This window comes from Melanostigma gelatinosum (genome assembly GCF_949748355.1).
Source record: "Melanostigma gelatinosum genome assembly, chromosome: 11".
Classification (NCBI taxonomy): Eukaryota; Metazoa; Chordata; class Actinopteri; order Perciformes; family Zoarcidae; genus Melanostigma; species Melanostigma gelatinosum.
Window position 1 is genome coordinate 2,690,070 of NC_136644.1, and position 14,993 is coordinate 2,705,062.

At 43.8% G+C, this 14,993-nt stretch overlaps 1 protein-coding gene across 1 annotated transcript in view; it reads left to right on the forward strand.

Annotated features, from left to right (window-relative positions):
- pkd1a (polycystic kidney disease 1a) overlaps positions 1 to 14,993 on the forward strand; it is a gene marked incomplete at its 5' end in the record, with an annotated part of 47,964 nt that continues 32,971 nt past the window's right edge. Inside the window, 5 exon segments of the mRNA XM_079278472.1 lie at positions 1 to 275; positions 11,345 to 11,416; positions 11,604 to 11,672; positions 12,588 to 12,659; positions 14,637 to 14,800. Coding sequence (XP_079134598.1) covers positions 1 to 275; positions 11,345 to 11,416; positions 11,604 to 11,672; positions 12,588 to 12,659; positions 14,637 to 14,800 — 652 coding nt within the window.

Genomic DNA, 14,993 nt, shown 5'->3' on the forward strand with positions numbered 1-14,993 from the left:
ATGCCTTGTGGAAATGGACAGACTTTATCCAAGCGAAAACATGGCGTCTGCGTCCCGAGGTTCAGCTTCTTTTCCAGTCTGCTTGTGGCGCTTTGCTGCCTGGAGGCATGGGGCTCCGGGCCACAGGGGGACGGCGGCAGGAGCTGCAGCCCCTGTCCCGTTAACTGCAGCTGCGCGCTGCCGGGGCCCCAGTTGTCCTGCGTCGTCAACTGCTCCAACATCGGGCTGGAGAGGGCCCCAGCAGCGGCAGACATCCCGCAGGCCACCAACGTGCTGTAAGTAAAGTGCCTCAACAGTCCGAGGAGGGCAGGGATGTCCAGTGAAGGGACTCACTCACTATAACTCGGTTTTAATAGTGGGAATAGTTTAAAACATGCTCCTATTGAGATTTTAAATCATCCCGATGGGGCATATTTACCTAACTGAACGTGGCAAGCAGATAATATGCTACTTTTAATTTTTTAACACGATATATTTTTGGGTGTATTGATGTGTTTGCCATGTGGTGACCACTAACTGGAGCTCTTCGCCTGGTTCACCATGTTGTTATTTAGAACATCTCACTCTGCATCATCCACCCCATTGAGACATGACAACGTTTTGTGCTCTTGTTTGTGTTGTTGTCAGTGATCAGGTCGGTTGACAGAAAATAGCAGCTAATTTGATTGTCGATGAATGACTTGAGTCGAATGGTAAACATTTAGCTGGTTCTTCTTAAATGTTTGTATTTACTGCTTTTATGCATTTTGTGTCTTTGTAAATTGGTAATATTTTTGTTTTGGAATGCATTATCTTATATTACACATAATGCTTAATTGATTAAAAGACAAAATATTTGGCAGATGAGACAATAATGAAAAGACTCATTTGTTGCAGCCGCAGCCATGCATCTGCACTCTGACAGATGTGGGGGTTGGATTAATGTGGCCTTGAAAAGCTTGCACCGAACCTGCGCACTAGTGTAGGCTGTTAAAAAGCAGAAGCGGAAAAATATATAAATTGTATTTTTAGAAAAGCACGTAACATTTGAACACACAGAAGATTAATAACAATAGAAAAAGAGTAAGACTTTCTACTAACAGGTTACTTTTGTGTGTGGCGCAGGCTTCTATTGAAGGCCAGACTGCTGGTGACCCTGTGTGTGTGTGTGTGTGTGTGTGTGTGTGTGTGTGTGTGTGTGTGTGTGTGTGTGTGTGTGTGTGTGTGTGTGTGTGTGTGTGTGTGTGTGTGTGTGTGTGTGTGTGTGTGTGTGTGTGTGTGTGTGTTTTAGTTTGGTAGTTTCTGTGGACCAGAGAAGTGAAGCTGGTGTTTTTGGTGCAGATCAGTCTTCAGCCTCTGGTGATGCTGCAGCGAGAACATTCTGTTCCGCACCGACGGAAGACACATGTTATCAATTACTTATTTCCCCTCACACTACTCTCTTTTATTTAAGAGAGTAGTGGATTTACCTGAAACCAGGGCTAAAAGTTATTGCACATTATTTTGGAACTTACTTGAAAAGACTCGACTAAATAAGCAAAGAAATATCGTTTAAATTGTGTTTTGTTAGAAGATAAAACTGTGTTTCAACACAAATTCTTGACAACTAAAGGCAGCGTGCATATTTGTTTTTATTTTGATTGTATTTAAACCTTTCTCCCCTCATATCAACAAGCTTACAGCACTTGACATTTAGTGATTTGCATCAGAGAGGAAGAGTGCTCTGCTGGGTGCCATGTTGATTAGAGGCAGACCCTGCAGCAGGATCTGTCTCTAATCACGTCAGACTCTACGGGAGCGCTAATTGCAATGATCCAAATAAACTTCCTCAGTCCGACTGTACCAGCAGAAGCCATAATCTGTGGAGGTGACTCACTGTGAACATTGCTGTCCTCACTAATTTGGCCTCTTGTCTGCTGCTCCCACCCTATAAGCAGAAGCATGGAATTCAAAACAGATATTTAAGTTAATGCCATGACATTTCAGGAAGAGACATCCAGCCGAGAGTAGAGAACTTGATATATTATATTATAATGCTGCAGGCAGTGCTTGGCCTGTCTTGCTCATTATTTAAAGAATAAAAAATATAATTTACTTTCAGGGACTTGTCGGGGCAAAGGCCAGGCTGTCTGGAAGATGTAATGTATTAGATATAAGCCCTCCTAAAGTCACCTTTCTCACCGTCTATTGAGCATAGTTTTGCCTCAAGATTACCATGAATCTCTACAAGGTGCTTTTACAGCATGTCCTCCAGTGAATAGCGTCAAACTGTTTCAGGGTCTGGGAATAGGGAAAGAGAAATGGCCTAGAACTTGAAAAGAAAAGGTCATTTAAGACATTATTAGCTTTCATTTTCACAAATATAAATAGTGGTTGATAGAATTGGGTTTCTCTCTCTGTGGTATCGGTCCAGTTTGTCATTGGCACTGTTTGAGACCTCGGAGGAGGAAACAAACAATCTGTTCACTATCACAACGGACAGAAAACGAATATCCGTATTGCAGATAGAGAGTTCAGCATCCGGACACATGTCACCTCGTTAACAACTTACTTACTTTACTGTGTGATGTTTCGTGCTAATTTTACTGAGGCGTAATTAACCACCTCAGCTGAGGCGCTCTTTATTTCAAGCGAGGCGCCTCCACTGGCATACGCTGCAGGAAACCCTGTGTTACTATCACAGTGGGTTCAATGCTCTGCAGGTGCATGTTGAGTGTTTTATCTCATCGGAGGTCATTTCAGAGGCTTCTCCTTTGATAGAACGATGAAAGTGAGATTGTGATGTTAATATTCAGCGTTGCGATGTGACCTTCATGTGTCTGGCTGTGCACGTGTGTCAGTGTGAGAGAGAGGCGTGATGGATTTACTGCTGGATTTCCTGTATTTCTTATGCACTTTACTGTGCATTAACATTCAAACAGTTGGACTACTCAGCAGTCGTTTTTTAGCCAGAACGTGTGCAAATTAGTTTTTGTGTTATCTTAGCATTGTGTAATCTTACGGCATTTATTACAGGCTGAATTGGACTCTGAAGGTATTTTTCTTTGAATAAAAATCCTGGTTCATGATTATAAAAAGCTTTTTTTCATCAAGGATTAGAAATATTGACATAGCATGAATATCTGTAGTGTGGTCTTAAATCTGCACAATGCTCTGTGGTCCTGGTCTTAAGCTGTTTGTTACACGTTTTCCCTTTCAGTGAAAAGCAACAGCATTCCCTCTGATGAATGGAAAGGTTTGACAGAAATAAGGTGAAGCAAGAACATTTCACCTAATTTACAGAAAGTGGAAGCAGTGCTGTCTCCCCTCCGCTCCTCTGTGCCCCCCGAGCCTCAAACTAAAATGTTTTAGACACACCACTGGTCAAAAAACAACAGAATCATCTCGTGGTAGTGAAGTATTTTAACACACTACAGAGTGCAGTTGGAGGAAAGCCTTCCCATTGCACACCAGTCCATCTGTTCCAACCCACACACACAATACAAATCTCTCAGCACTTCATACAGACAGTTTATGTAATTCTGAAGTTACTTCTGGGAAATGCGTGTGGATCGCACTCAGGTTTTTTAAACGTCTGTGCAGCCTTTGTTTCGTATGCAGATTGCTGTGACACACCTTATGGTGGGGCTGCGTCCCTCCCAGGACAGAAGACAAAGAAAGTGCATGAGAAATTCAGACAACATCCATCTGAGAGTGCACAGCTTGGAACATATATTCAGTGCACAGTGGAAGCCGAGCTTCGTATTTTAAACTTTCATTGCTGTTATTTCCCTTTCAAAGGCTTGATCACCTTGGTCATAGGTTATAAAGACATTAAATACATATTTATGATCATTTGACCCGTCACACATGCAGTACATTCCACACTAAGGTCAGTTAAGTCAGTCCAAATAGAAAATAACTCAGAGGCCACGTCAGAGTAGAAGTACGTCCTTTTTAATATAACAGTCCAAGCCCGGAAGACTTTGCACTTGTTGAGAAACAAACAAGTATGTGGAAAGCACTTGATTCATTTCATTTTGTATTGAATACAAACATTCGTCGGGCTGATCTCTGTGTTGTCGGACTGAGTCGGCCGTCGTCAGACTTTGCTGAGTCTCGCACAGCCAGACCTGTGTCCACAGCGCTGTGTCTGCAAGTAACAAAGCAAAGTAACTATTTTGTTTGCAAACTTAACTTTCCTCGTGTTGTTCAGGACTCGTGTCCGTCTCGGGCCGTGCACCTTTTACCTGAACCGTAAACGCGCTCGTGCACCTATCAGGAGACTTGCGTGGTGCTACCGCGGCACACAGACACAGTGCACGCGTGACGATGCGCTTTTGAGACACGTCTTCTTACAGGGAACAGACGGACAGGACTCAGTCGCACATTCTCTCACTTTTTTTGTGCCTTTCCTACTTCTGTTCCTCTCCTCCTCCAGCGATTATATCCACACACACACACACACACACACACACACACACACTGGCTTTCATGAAATGGGAAAGGAAAGATTGAATCTACGGGTCATATGCGAGGGAGAATTTGTTGTGTTACCATGGCAATAGTAACTCATGACATCACTCTCAGAAGCACAGACATTCCAGGGGGCAGAAACAGGGAGAGACGAAGAAGAAGACGAGACGGCTCCCATGCTCTCCTTCTCCATGTGTGTGTGTGTGTGTGTGTTTGTGTGTGTGTGTGTGTGTGTGTGTCCATGCACTAAGTAATTTTTAACTGCTGGTAACAGAAATGTCTTGTTTCATTATTAACTCATTTAAGTGGTGGTGGTTACACAGCAGACTGAAGAAAGAACTCGCTTACACAAGAAGGCTTGTTTGTGTGTGTGTGTGTGTGTGTGTGTGTGTGTGCGTTGCTCTTTTGCTTTTGAAGGTTTCTTGCACTTTTGTTTAGTTCTCAGTGCTGTAACTCTTCTCTCGTCGAGCTCACACCTCCCAACACCAACACAACTGACACAAACTGCGCTGCTCTGTCATCGACGTTCTTGTGCACATGTGGGAATCACTCACACAGTTCGCTGCGTCTCTTCCTGCCGAAGCTTTGCCAGATGTGTTGCGTGATCACAAACAGAAAAGCCTAAAAAAAGAAACGGATACACAGACTGGGAACGAACAGAGGACACAATCTGTGAGGCAGTTTAAAATAAATTGACGCTGTTAAATAAAGTTCATGAAATGTTCAGCCACATCAATCACGTTGTTCATGCATTGCAATATGCAGCGAGGGTTTGACAGAAATATCTGAGCTAAAAATCTTTTAGTAATCCACTGAAAGCATGCAGTACAGTCTTCACCAGCACCAAACAGCCATACTTTGATATGATATATGTCTGGTAAATACATAAGGAAGAGCATCATAGCTTTGATGATTTAACCACACTGTGTATTGTTGTGCTGCAGGAATGGTTGGAAAGGTTTCTGTGGATGTTTCGGGAGGTATAACCCAGGAATCCATTCAAACGGATCAATTTCAAGCTGACCACAGACACTTTTACAGCCTCTCTTTACGCCTCTGTTACGTGTTTGACACTGAAAAGATGGAGAACCACTTCAAGAACATAGTGGCACTCGTGGTGCAAAGCTAAACGGCCTCCATGTGGAATATACACAAACAACTCATATACAGTAGAATGAAGTATGTAGCTGTGCGCAATGCAGCCAATTTGTGTCTATTTGGCTTTATGGTAATGACGTTGTCCAAGGTTTCCTACTTGCTTAGCATACTGCCAAGCAAGTCTGAGAAAACACAAACAAGTGTGCTCACAGTTACAAAGACTGTCTCACATATATTTTGAAAGAAGCTTTCCTTTATTGTTGTGTCACATCGGACCTCTGCAAAGATTAAGCAAGAGAGGATACATCTGTACGGAGTAGATCTTGCTTATTTAAACTCAAGCATTTCATTTGACTTGTTTCAATGCCTTATTGTCATGTTTTTCATGCAGCCAGTTTGAAATGTTACCCTTTGGACTGCGTTGTGCTCACCAGAGAGAGTGAAAAACATTTGACTTTTCCTCTAGTTCGACAAAACAACTTGACAAACCTGTTGTCTCCCTGTTGTTAAATCTGCCGGAAAGAAGTGGAGAGTGATAATTGTGTGTGCGTGTGTGTGTGTGTGTGTGTGTGCGTGTGTGTGTGTGTGCGTGCATGCGCGTGTGTGTGTGCATTGCAGTAAACACTCCCTTCATAGTCTGCAAAGACATAAAGATATCTAAATGCCAACCAGCGTCTCTGAGGCTGAAAATTAAAAATTGGTCTGTTTTGGATTGCCTCTAAAATGTGGAATGAAAACGCTGCCAGAATGAGACGCTGCAAGTCGGTCGTGGGTTTCATTTTCATTCGATGTCATGACATAATTCAAATTTGTAACAAAAAGCTAATTTAGCATTTTCAAGTGAAGGAGCGTTGTTTGCCATCACTGAGCAGCAATCAATCCTCCGATTGGTGGACCTGTCTGTGTGGGTGGTACATTCAATTTGAGTCTTGTTTTTTTCATGCCAGTGAACCTGCAAGCAACACATTCAACTGATGCAACTAGAACAACAAGCAGAAAGAGCAGAGAGCACAGTGAAGGGTCAATATGGATGAAGTGGCTGTTACCTATAGCTCGTGGAGGGCTGAGCCAAATTCGTGATTTCATTGGCATCTCTTTGACCTCTGTGCTCTCAGAGCGGCTGCAGCTTTGCTTGTCTCGATGGGGTCGGCGGCTTGCTGACACACTTCATTATCACGCTCTCTGCTCTTCTACAATCATGACATATATTACACCACAGTCCTGTGTACACGGCCTGGTTGCTCGGGGCAACGGTGCCTTGAATCTACTGCTATGTCAAGGCTTTAGATATGCATGTACAGGTTTTGTTGGTTTACACACACAGTGCTCACATGATTTTGTTTTATACATTTGAGACATTGTTGATCTGTGCCCATGTGCACCAGTCAATCTGCTGTTTGCATGTAATCACCCCATGTGCTCCCCGGCCTTTAAACCCGTCAATACAAGAAGAAGGAAGAGGGTTTTTCTTCAACTTTTCTTCAACCAGTCGAAGCTAAAAGTTGTGCATTAAAACAGCATCAGACAAAATTAAAACTTTCAGAGATGCAAATTCAAAAGCAGGTGCAGTGATCAGAACTACCTCTTGTAATGAGATCTTAAAGGAGGGTCACAGAGTGAAGGTGTGGAGTTTTAGCCTTTTTTTTAACTCACTAAAAGCGGCAAAATAGAAGAAATGACAATCAAAGCAAGTGCGGTCTTTAGGAATGTTCATTATAAGGAATTTCCGAGAACAGAAATGATTTACCGTTTGAGGTATCGTTAGCCGGGAGGACGGTAGAAGACGTCATGTTCATTGGGAAGATTTTTGGTGTCAAATCTGGAAATGAAATCCTCATCATCCATATTTGGGAGAATTGTCATTTTAACCGAGGTGTGCTGTGTTATGAGTTTTTGCAGTTTAAATATGGTTTCTTTCATTGAAATTATCCTTAGTTGAATGAATAACTAGTTGTTTTTTCCCTTCATAGTCACACCCCAGAAACACTGCAAGCCCGAGAGCCATGTTTGATTCAGGCCCACAGTTCATGACTTCACGATATGTCGGACTCACACAGTTTCATTTACCAGACAAGGAGTGAGCGATGAGTGCAGGACAGTGTTACAGGAGGTTTGTTTTTCTTGCAATCATTGACAGCATGTCAAGTGTTTGTGAGTATTTCTGTGTCTGGATGTGCGTTGGTCCTTGAGTGAGTGTGTTGAACCGCGGCACACAGCTGCCCCTCACTGGCCAGCTGGACACCAGACGACCCAGGCAGCAGCAGCTGGAAAAATGGACAGAATGTTCTGAAAAGGAGGAGAGGAGAGGTCAGGAGAGGAGAGGACAGGAGAGGAGAGAAGAGGAGAAGGAAAGGACAGGAGAAGAGAGGAGAGGACAGGAGAGGACAGGACAGGAGAGGACAGGAGAGGAGAGGAGAGGACAGGAGAGGAGAAGAGAGGAGAAGAGAGGAGAAGAGAGGACAGGATAGGAGAAGAGAGGACAGGAGAGGAGAGGAGAGGAGAAGAGAGGAGAAGAGAGGAGAAGAGAGGACAAGAGAGAAGAGGAGAGGAGAAGAGAGAAGAGTGTTTGTGACCCAGACATACCAGGAAGCAAAATGTTTGACCTTTTGGCCTAAACCTCTGCACTCAACACCCCTGTCTCTCTAACTCCTCGCCCGATTCCCCTAATTCAATGCTCCCTCTCTTCCTTCAGTAGGGAAAGTACCCCACTAGAACCCCCCCCCCCCCCCCCCCCATGCATGAGGGGCTGGCTCTCACCTGAAGCAGTGTGGAGGAGACTGGCCAAGCTATGACAGGCGCCCATGGGCCAGGCAGCCCACAGTGGGGCGATTGTTCTCCAGACCTGGCCTGTGTCGCTCACTCCTGGTTCTCCCTCAGTTCGTTCTCTACTTTCCCTTCACATCGGCCTTATTCTCCTCTAACTCGATCATCCTTAACCCCCGACTTTGCTTTTGTCCCGCTGCCCCTCCCGTCAGACTCGTATAGGTCTGCTCAGCCTTCGAGTATAAACAAAGCAGCAGAGGGAAAGAAGGGGAAAGAAACTGGGAGAAGTGACTGGGGGAGGGAGGGAGAAATGGAGGCATCAGGCAGGGAGGCTGAGGGGGATGAAAGCGACCGCAGAGCAGTCTGTGTTTAGTGGGTTAGTGGAGCGCTGGCCTTCACTTACGGGGAACTTGGACCACTTTGCCACCACGATACAGCAGATACCAAGCTGTCCGGCAATCAGACCTACGTCACGGTTATCATCACAAAACTTATTTTCTTCTCATTTTTGTGCGGAAGAAGTCAAATCGACTTTAATGGCTTTCTTTGTCTTTTTCATTTCTTCCATCTCTCATTCTCTCGAGAGTTATTTTTTCCTTTCCAGAGCCCGTACCCACTTCTCCTGTGTCAAGCACAGAGTAGTCAATGAGGACTGTGTGTGTGTGTGTGTGTGTGTGTGTGTGTGTGTGTTCTCATCCTCCGGCTCAGAATAAGTGGCACCAGACAGGCCTTATAAGGAGCGGTTAGATCATTGGCCACACCGTTAGTAAAACAGAACCATATGTGTGCTGTGTGTGTGTGTGCTGTGTGTGTGTATGTGTGTGTGTGTGTGTGTGTGTGTGTGTCCAGAGGTAGCTGAGAGAACGGGAGCCTGTTGCTAATAGACATGGTAAAGGTCACATTATATGGTCACGTTAAACACACATACACACTTTCTCCGTGCTGCGTTGCCCATGAGGTCAAAAAGAACGTTTCTGTGTACAGTTGTGTTGTACTCACACACACTCACACACACTCACACACACCTGCATCGATGTTGAGATCATTACATAAGGCGAGGTGTCGGCCTAATGTGTGACTGATCAGCTTTGTAAGAGGCTCAGTGTTGTCCCGTTTCATCTGCTGATGGGTTCAGCAGAGATCTCTCGCTCTCTCTCTCTCTCCATCTTTCTTACACAGCTTGTCTGGAATGTACAGATGTTTCCTTTTGGGAATGGGCGTCTTGCTCTGTTCACACACACACACACACATAGAAAGAGAGAGAAAAAGGGTGTACATTCCCATACAGTCAAACACACATTTTCCTGTCTTAGACTTTGATTTTTAATTGTTGCAGATTTTAAATTAGTGTCAAATGAACACACTCAAGATCGTCTGTCACACATGTGGAGGGAAAAATCTCCTCACGAAGAGAGTGGAGCAGGACACACGTGGACTGATAGCTTTACAGTCACACGGCGCTAAAAACGTCACCGAAACTGGTTTACCGTCAAGAAGGATTTTAATCCTGCTGTTGCAATTACAGTCATACAATGGTGTACATTAATCTCATGAAATATTACACTATTAACCCACTTTGGAAAAAACTCTTCCCGATCACAGTAAACACGTCTGTTCTGGATCCTAACCTAACAGGAAGAGAAGAACTCTTGTCTATATCCCGCCCACATATTCGTTCGCGACTCCTCCCCTTCCGTCTTTCTCAATTTCTATTGGCTAACTTCTCTATGCACTTCAGTAAACGCCTGTCTCCACATCTCGCTCTCCCTGAGCTGCTAACACATTAAAATTCTGTCAGTCATGGCTTAATATTTTATCGACTAAACACACCGTTTTTTGCTCAAATTTCTTACACACACACAAACACACACACACGGTGTGTTTTGTCCTCCCACAACCTCTGGTTCCTTGTTTTTTTCTCTCCCCTTTGTTTCGCTCTCACGTGCAGCCGAGGCTCTGCTGTGAAGGCACCTCAGGATCCCAAAGCCACCTCATTGAGCTCGACTCTGTCCTGCTTCCTCCTCTGCTCTTCGTGTCTCACCTCCACTCTTCAACCAATTCGGTTTTCTCATTTCCTGACTTGCTTTTTTAATGGTTGCCTCGCTGCCTCCAGTTGATCAGTGTGATGGTGTTTAGGTTCTGTGTACTCCACATACCGTTACCGCTGTGTGTACACAGCATGTTTGCATGTATATTGCATATGCTGGTATTAGCTTATTGGAGATTGCCAATTTATACATCCCCAAACGAGCACTAATAATGATGAGTTGTGCACATCGAAGACATTCCTCTCAGTCTCTATTTCTTTCATTAGGTGTCTTAAGTTGCATCAATTGAGCCATCTCCAGATTGGTTTATTTATTGAAATTTGTAAATATACAATCTCGGTTTAGTATTTTGCCCCGAAATACATAATATGCACCTAAATGTGTAATTCTCAGACTTTACCTTTTTTTTAAAACTTGTCTTCACGGCATTTTAAAAGAGTCCTGAAATCACTTCACCGCCCTACATAGGCCTATTATGAGTATCAGTTGTAACTGTAATATGCTGCCTGTAATATAAAAGTGCTGTACAGGAATATGTGAATGTGAGTGAGTGATATCTACAGGAGGTTCCTCATTAGCTGCCTTCTTCCACCTTCACATCCTGACTTACAGGCGTTTATTTCCCGCTGTCTGATTGAAAATTATTTCCAGTAATAATTCACAAACCAATTAGCCAAATTAAAGCACTACATATTACATGTCGGGCATCTTGGTAGCTGTAAGGTCTAACACACACACATACACGCCATGCAATCATTTTGGCTTAGTGTTGTGTTCTCTGGCACAGCTACGTCATATTTGATGTGTCCTGTTTTATTGATCTCCACCTCTGTCCGTATGAGCTCAACGGTTCTCTCTCCTTCGCTCTCATTACATTTTCCCAGCACTTAAACGTCCACATTTATATGGTCAATTAATTGTGGCGTCCGCTGAGTGTGTGTGCCTGTAAACATTTTGCCCTTCTGCATTTTAAATGTGGACATGTTGGTTTGCTCCCGCAGAGATCTTTCCAAGAACCACATCTCCTCCCTTGACACCAGCCTGCTAGATCGTCTCACTGGCCTCCGAGAGCTGTGAGTATGCGTAGCAGTATACGTTTGTGTGTTCACATTGTTTTACCTACAGCCAAGCCATCTGCATCTCTGTATGTGTGTGTGTGTGTGTGTGTGTGTGCAGGTATCTTAAAACCAATCTATCTGCAGCTCTGTCGATATCTTCCATTATATATTTATATATACTGTGTATCTATCTGTCTTTAAGGTATCTGCAAGGGAACAGGATCAATGTTCTCCCCAGAGGAGTATTCTGCTGTGGGCCACTGTCAATCCTGTGAGTACAAAGTCTGAAGAAGACGAGGACCTCGCAAACCCGAGGTTGAGAGGAGAGGAGAATGAGGAAGATGAGAAAGAAAGCAGTCGGGAGAAATGCTTGGTTTAGTCTGGATTTAAATAGGCAGAAATCCCTGCAGTGAGCTCACTGGACCAGAGAGCTTTCACACACACACACACACACACACGTACCCACACAGCGACGCACACACACCAATCACAGCACGATTAAGTTCAATTACAGCTTACCGCTCCAGGCTCCCACTGAACCTCCCTCCTCCCCTCCCTCCATCTTTCCCTTCCTCCATCCATTACCTTATTTCTTCCACCCATTTAATGGGCGCTTAAGCATGTTTGTGTGTGTGTGTGTGTGTGTGTGTGTGTGCGTGTGTGTGTGTGTTAAGCGAGGACTCTGGTGGTTTCCACCAGTTCCTTCCAAAACCACCACACAACGGCCCCATTATGTAGCCTACTGGATAGAGAAGAGAGGGCGGGAGAACATGAGTGAATGAGGAAAAGGGAGAAGGGGAGTAAAGAAAGAGAAAGAGAGCAGCTCGGAAAATCAGAAGCCTTCCTATCCTAAGCTATCCCTTACTCAGCACTTTGGTTGTTTGGGATTCAGTTTTGTGTTGTGTTGCATATCTGAGTTATATGAGTCAACACAAATCTAAAAGTCAGTTTGCATGACTGCAGCAATTTACAATCAGATAATAATGTAGAAAAGTTTCACATCTTTATTCATCCAGTGACTCAATCGTGCCTTCAAGTCTTTTAGTCAACGGCAAATTCACACCACATTCATCACTTATTTTGCCAAAATGACAGTATCATAGTAATTGCCACGAACTGGTACAGTCAAAACAAGTGACCAAAGACGTGTTTTAATGTCAACAGTGATTTGTGTCTTCTGTTTCAGCGATTTGAGTAACAACTTCATCGCCACCATAGAAGAAAGAATATGCGACAACCTCTGCAATTTAACTCAAATGTAAGTCATCGCAGTTCATTGTTTTTCCTCTCTGCATCGTTCTGTCTCTCGTGTCTCCAATAAATATAGAAATATGAGATGATAAATCAAATATAATTGGACCCTATTCACACACACACACACACATCTGATCACACGTGCTTAAATAAGCAACACGTTTCCAGTTATCTCGCCCACACACAAGATGAATGAAGCTTTATTTCAGGCTGGAGTGGGCGGTAGTGAGTAGTAATTATTCCTCACTCAGCCTTGAGCTGAAACACAAGATTTGTTCTTGAAAATAGTAATTTAACAGACGAGTCAATCATATGCACGTCATACAATCTTATTCTTTCTGTCTTTCTTCCCTCCTTCCATCTCTTGCTCCATGTCTTCTCCCTTCTCTCTCCAATATGTTTTCATCTGTCATTCCCGTCACCATTTCTTCTTCTTTTCCCATAACTTCCCTTCATACTCACTTCATGCATCTTTTCCTCATTGGTATTCTTCGTCCTGTCTGCTATTGAAAAGGAATGCAGCTTTTCTATGGCACAGCCGGGCTCACTGGCAGGACTGAACCTTTCTAAAGATTTGGTAATAATGCAGTTAAATGGATGTGGAACAGGTGGATGGTTTTGATGATATCGTGATTTTCTGTCTGTGTGGTGCTGGTCCTCAACAATTATTGAGGATATGTCCATAATTATGATTTTGACATAACGCAAGAGGAATATCATGGTTGTCAGAAGTAAAGAAGACAGAACATTCGTGTTTCCTGATTTCTTCCTCACAGAAAGAGACTTACTTAGAGAGAGAGAGAGAGAGAGAGAGAGAGAGAGAGCGAGAGAGAGAGAGAGAGAGAGAGAGAGAGAGAGAGAGAAGCAATGGCCGAGCAAGCTATGGAGTGATGGAAGAGAGGGAGCCGCGTTAGTGAGAATAAAGCAGTGAATCATTGAAATGAAATGTCATTTTCTGATGGTTTCATGACATTTACGCTCCAAAGCACAAATAAAGACGCCCACACCTCCTCACAACCCTGCAGCATTTTGAATGAATGCAGCCGAAGGGCAGGCTTTGTCCTGTCTGCTCTGTGTGTGGCTCTCAGGCCGAACAGACACAAACGTCCTGCACATTATGCCTTTAAAGTGTTAAAGAGGCTAAATAGTGAGGTCGATGATTCATCCGACCATGAGGACATTTACAGACAGCGTTGAAAGTTCGCACAAGCAAACATCAAACATGTTGTCTTGTAATTTCAGTACGAGAACAGTGACTGTGAAGACCACTCTCTTTAAATCTTTGTGTACCTCACTATGTACTTACCACCTGTCGCATTTGTACCATAAAGGCAGCGTGCAGAGAATCACAGTGGCTTATAATGACTGTATAAGGCTGCTGCTTAATGCTCAGAAGAAGCAGCAGCACGAGCCAAATGTTAATGTTGGTGTAACCACCTGCGCTGGTGTGCTCGTCATTGTGCTATGGAACCCCTTAAATTGTGTCCTTAATTTAGTCTGAATTAAATTGAATTGTAAGCAGTAACGAAAACGCGAAACTCTGCCAAAGGTTCTCTCCTACTCCTTCAAAAAAGTCACGTTTAACTACACTTTGTGTCTTGTAATATTGGCATTATGGTTTGATCAATAGTTAGCTTATCATGCTACTGACTAAAGACAGCTGGGCATGGACTCCAGAAGTCCTTCCCTTCTGGTGAAGTTGTTCTTTCATACTTTTCTAACTCTGAACACATGGATTGATGACTAATGTGCCAGAAAACAAGATACAACGTTCATACTCGTTTAAAGGTGTATTTTTTGTACTTTTGTCAGAAGCTGGTTCGTTCTCCGATATTATATTTGTCATCTGACTCCATTGAGTCAGCAAACAAGTGTATTTCCCAAAATGTTGGAGTATTATTGAAACGCAAAAGCTGAAATGTGACTTTAGTCACGTTTCACCATGACTGACCCTCTCCCTCCCCGTCCTCCTCTCCTGCAGAGACCTCAGCAGTAACCCCTTTGATTGTGACTGTAAGCTGTTCCGCCTGGTCAGCTGGCTCCAGGAGAAAGGGGTGCGAGTTCGCCGGCCGGACGCCATGCTGTGCAACAACCCGCCTGAGCTGCGCCAACAGCCCCTGCTCAACGTCAGCCTGCTCACCTGTGGTACGGAACAAATAGATGCTTATGCAGACTCTTGCAAACACAAAAACCTCCCCGTTCTCCTTTCAGATTCATGGACAACATAATAGGAGTAGTTGAGGGACTTCCTAGACCTCAAATGAAGTCTCTCTCGCGAGCAAAACCCGGAAAGATATCAAGCAAGTGCACTTGATGTCAAGCAAACTGGCCAAAATAG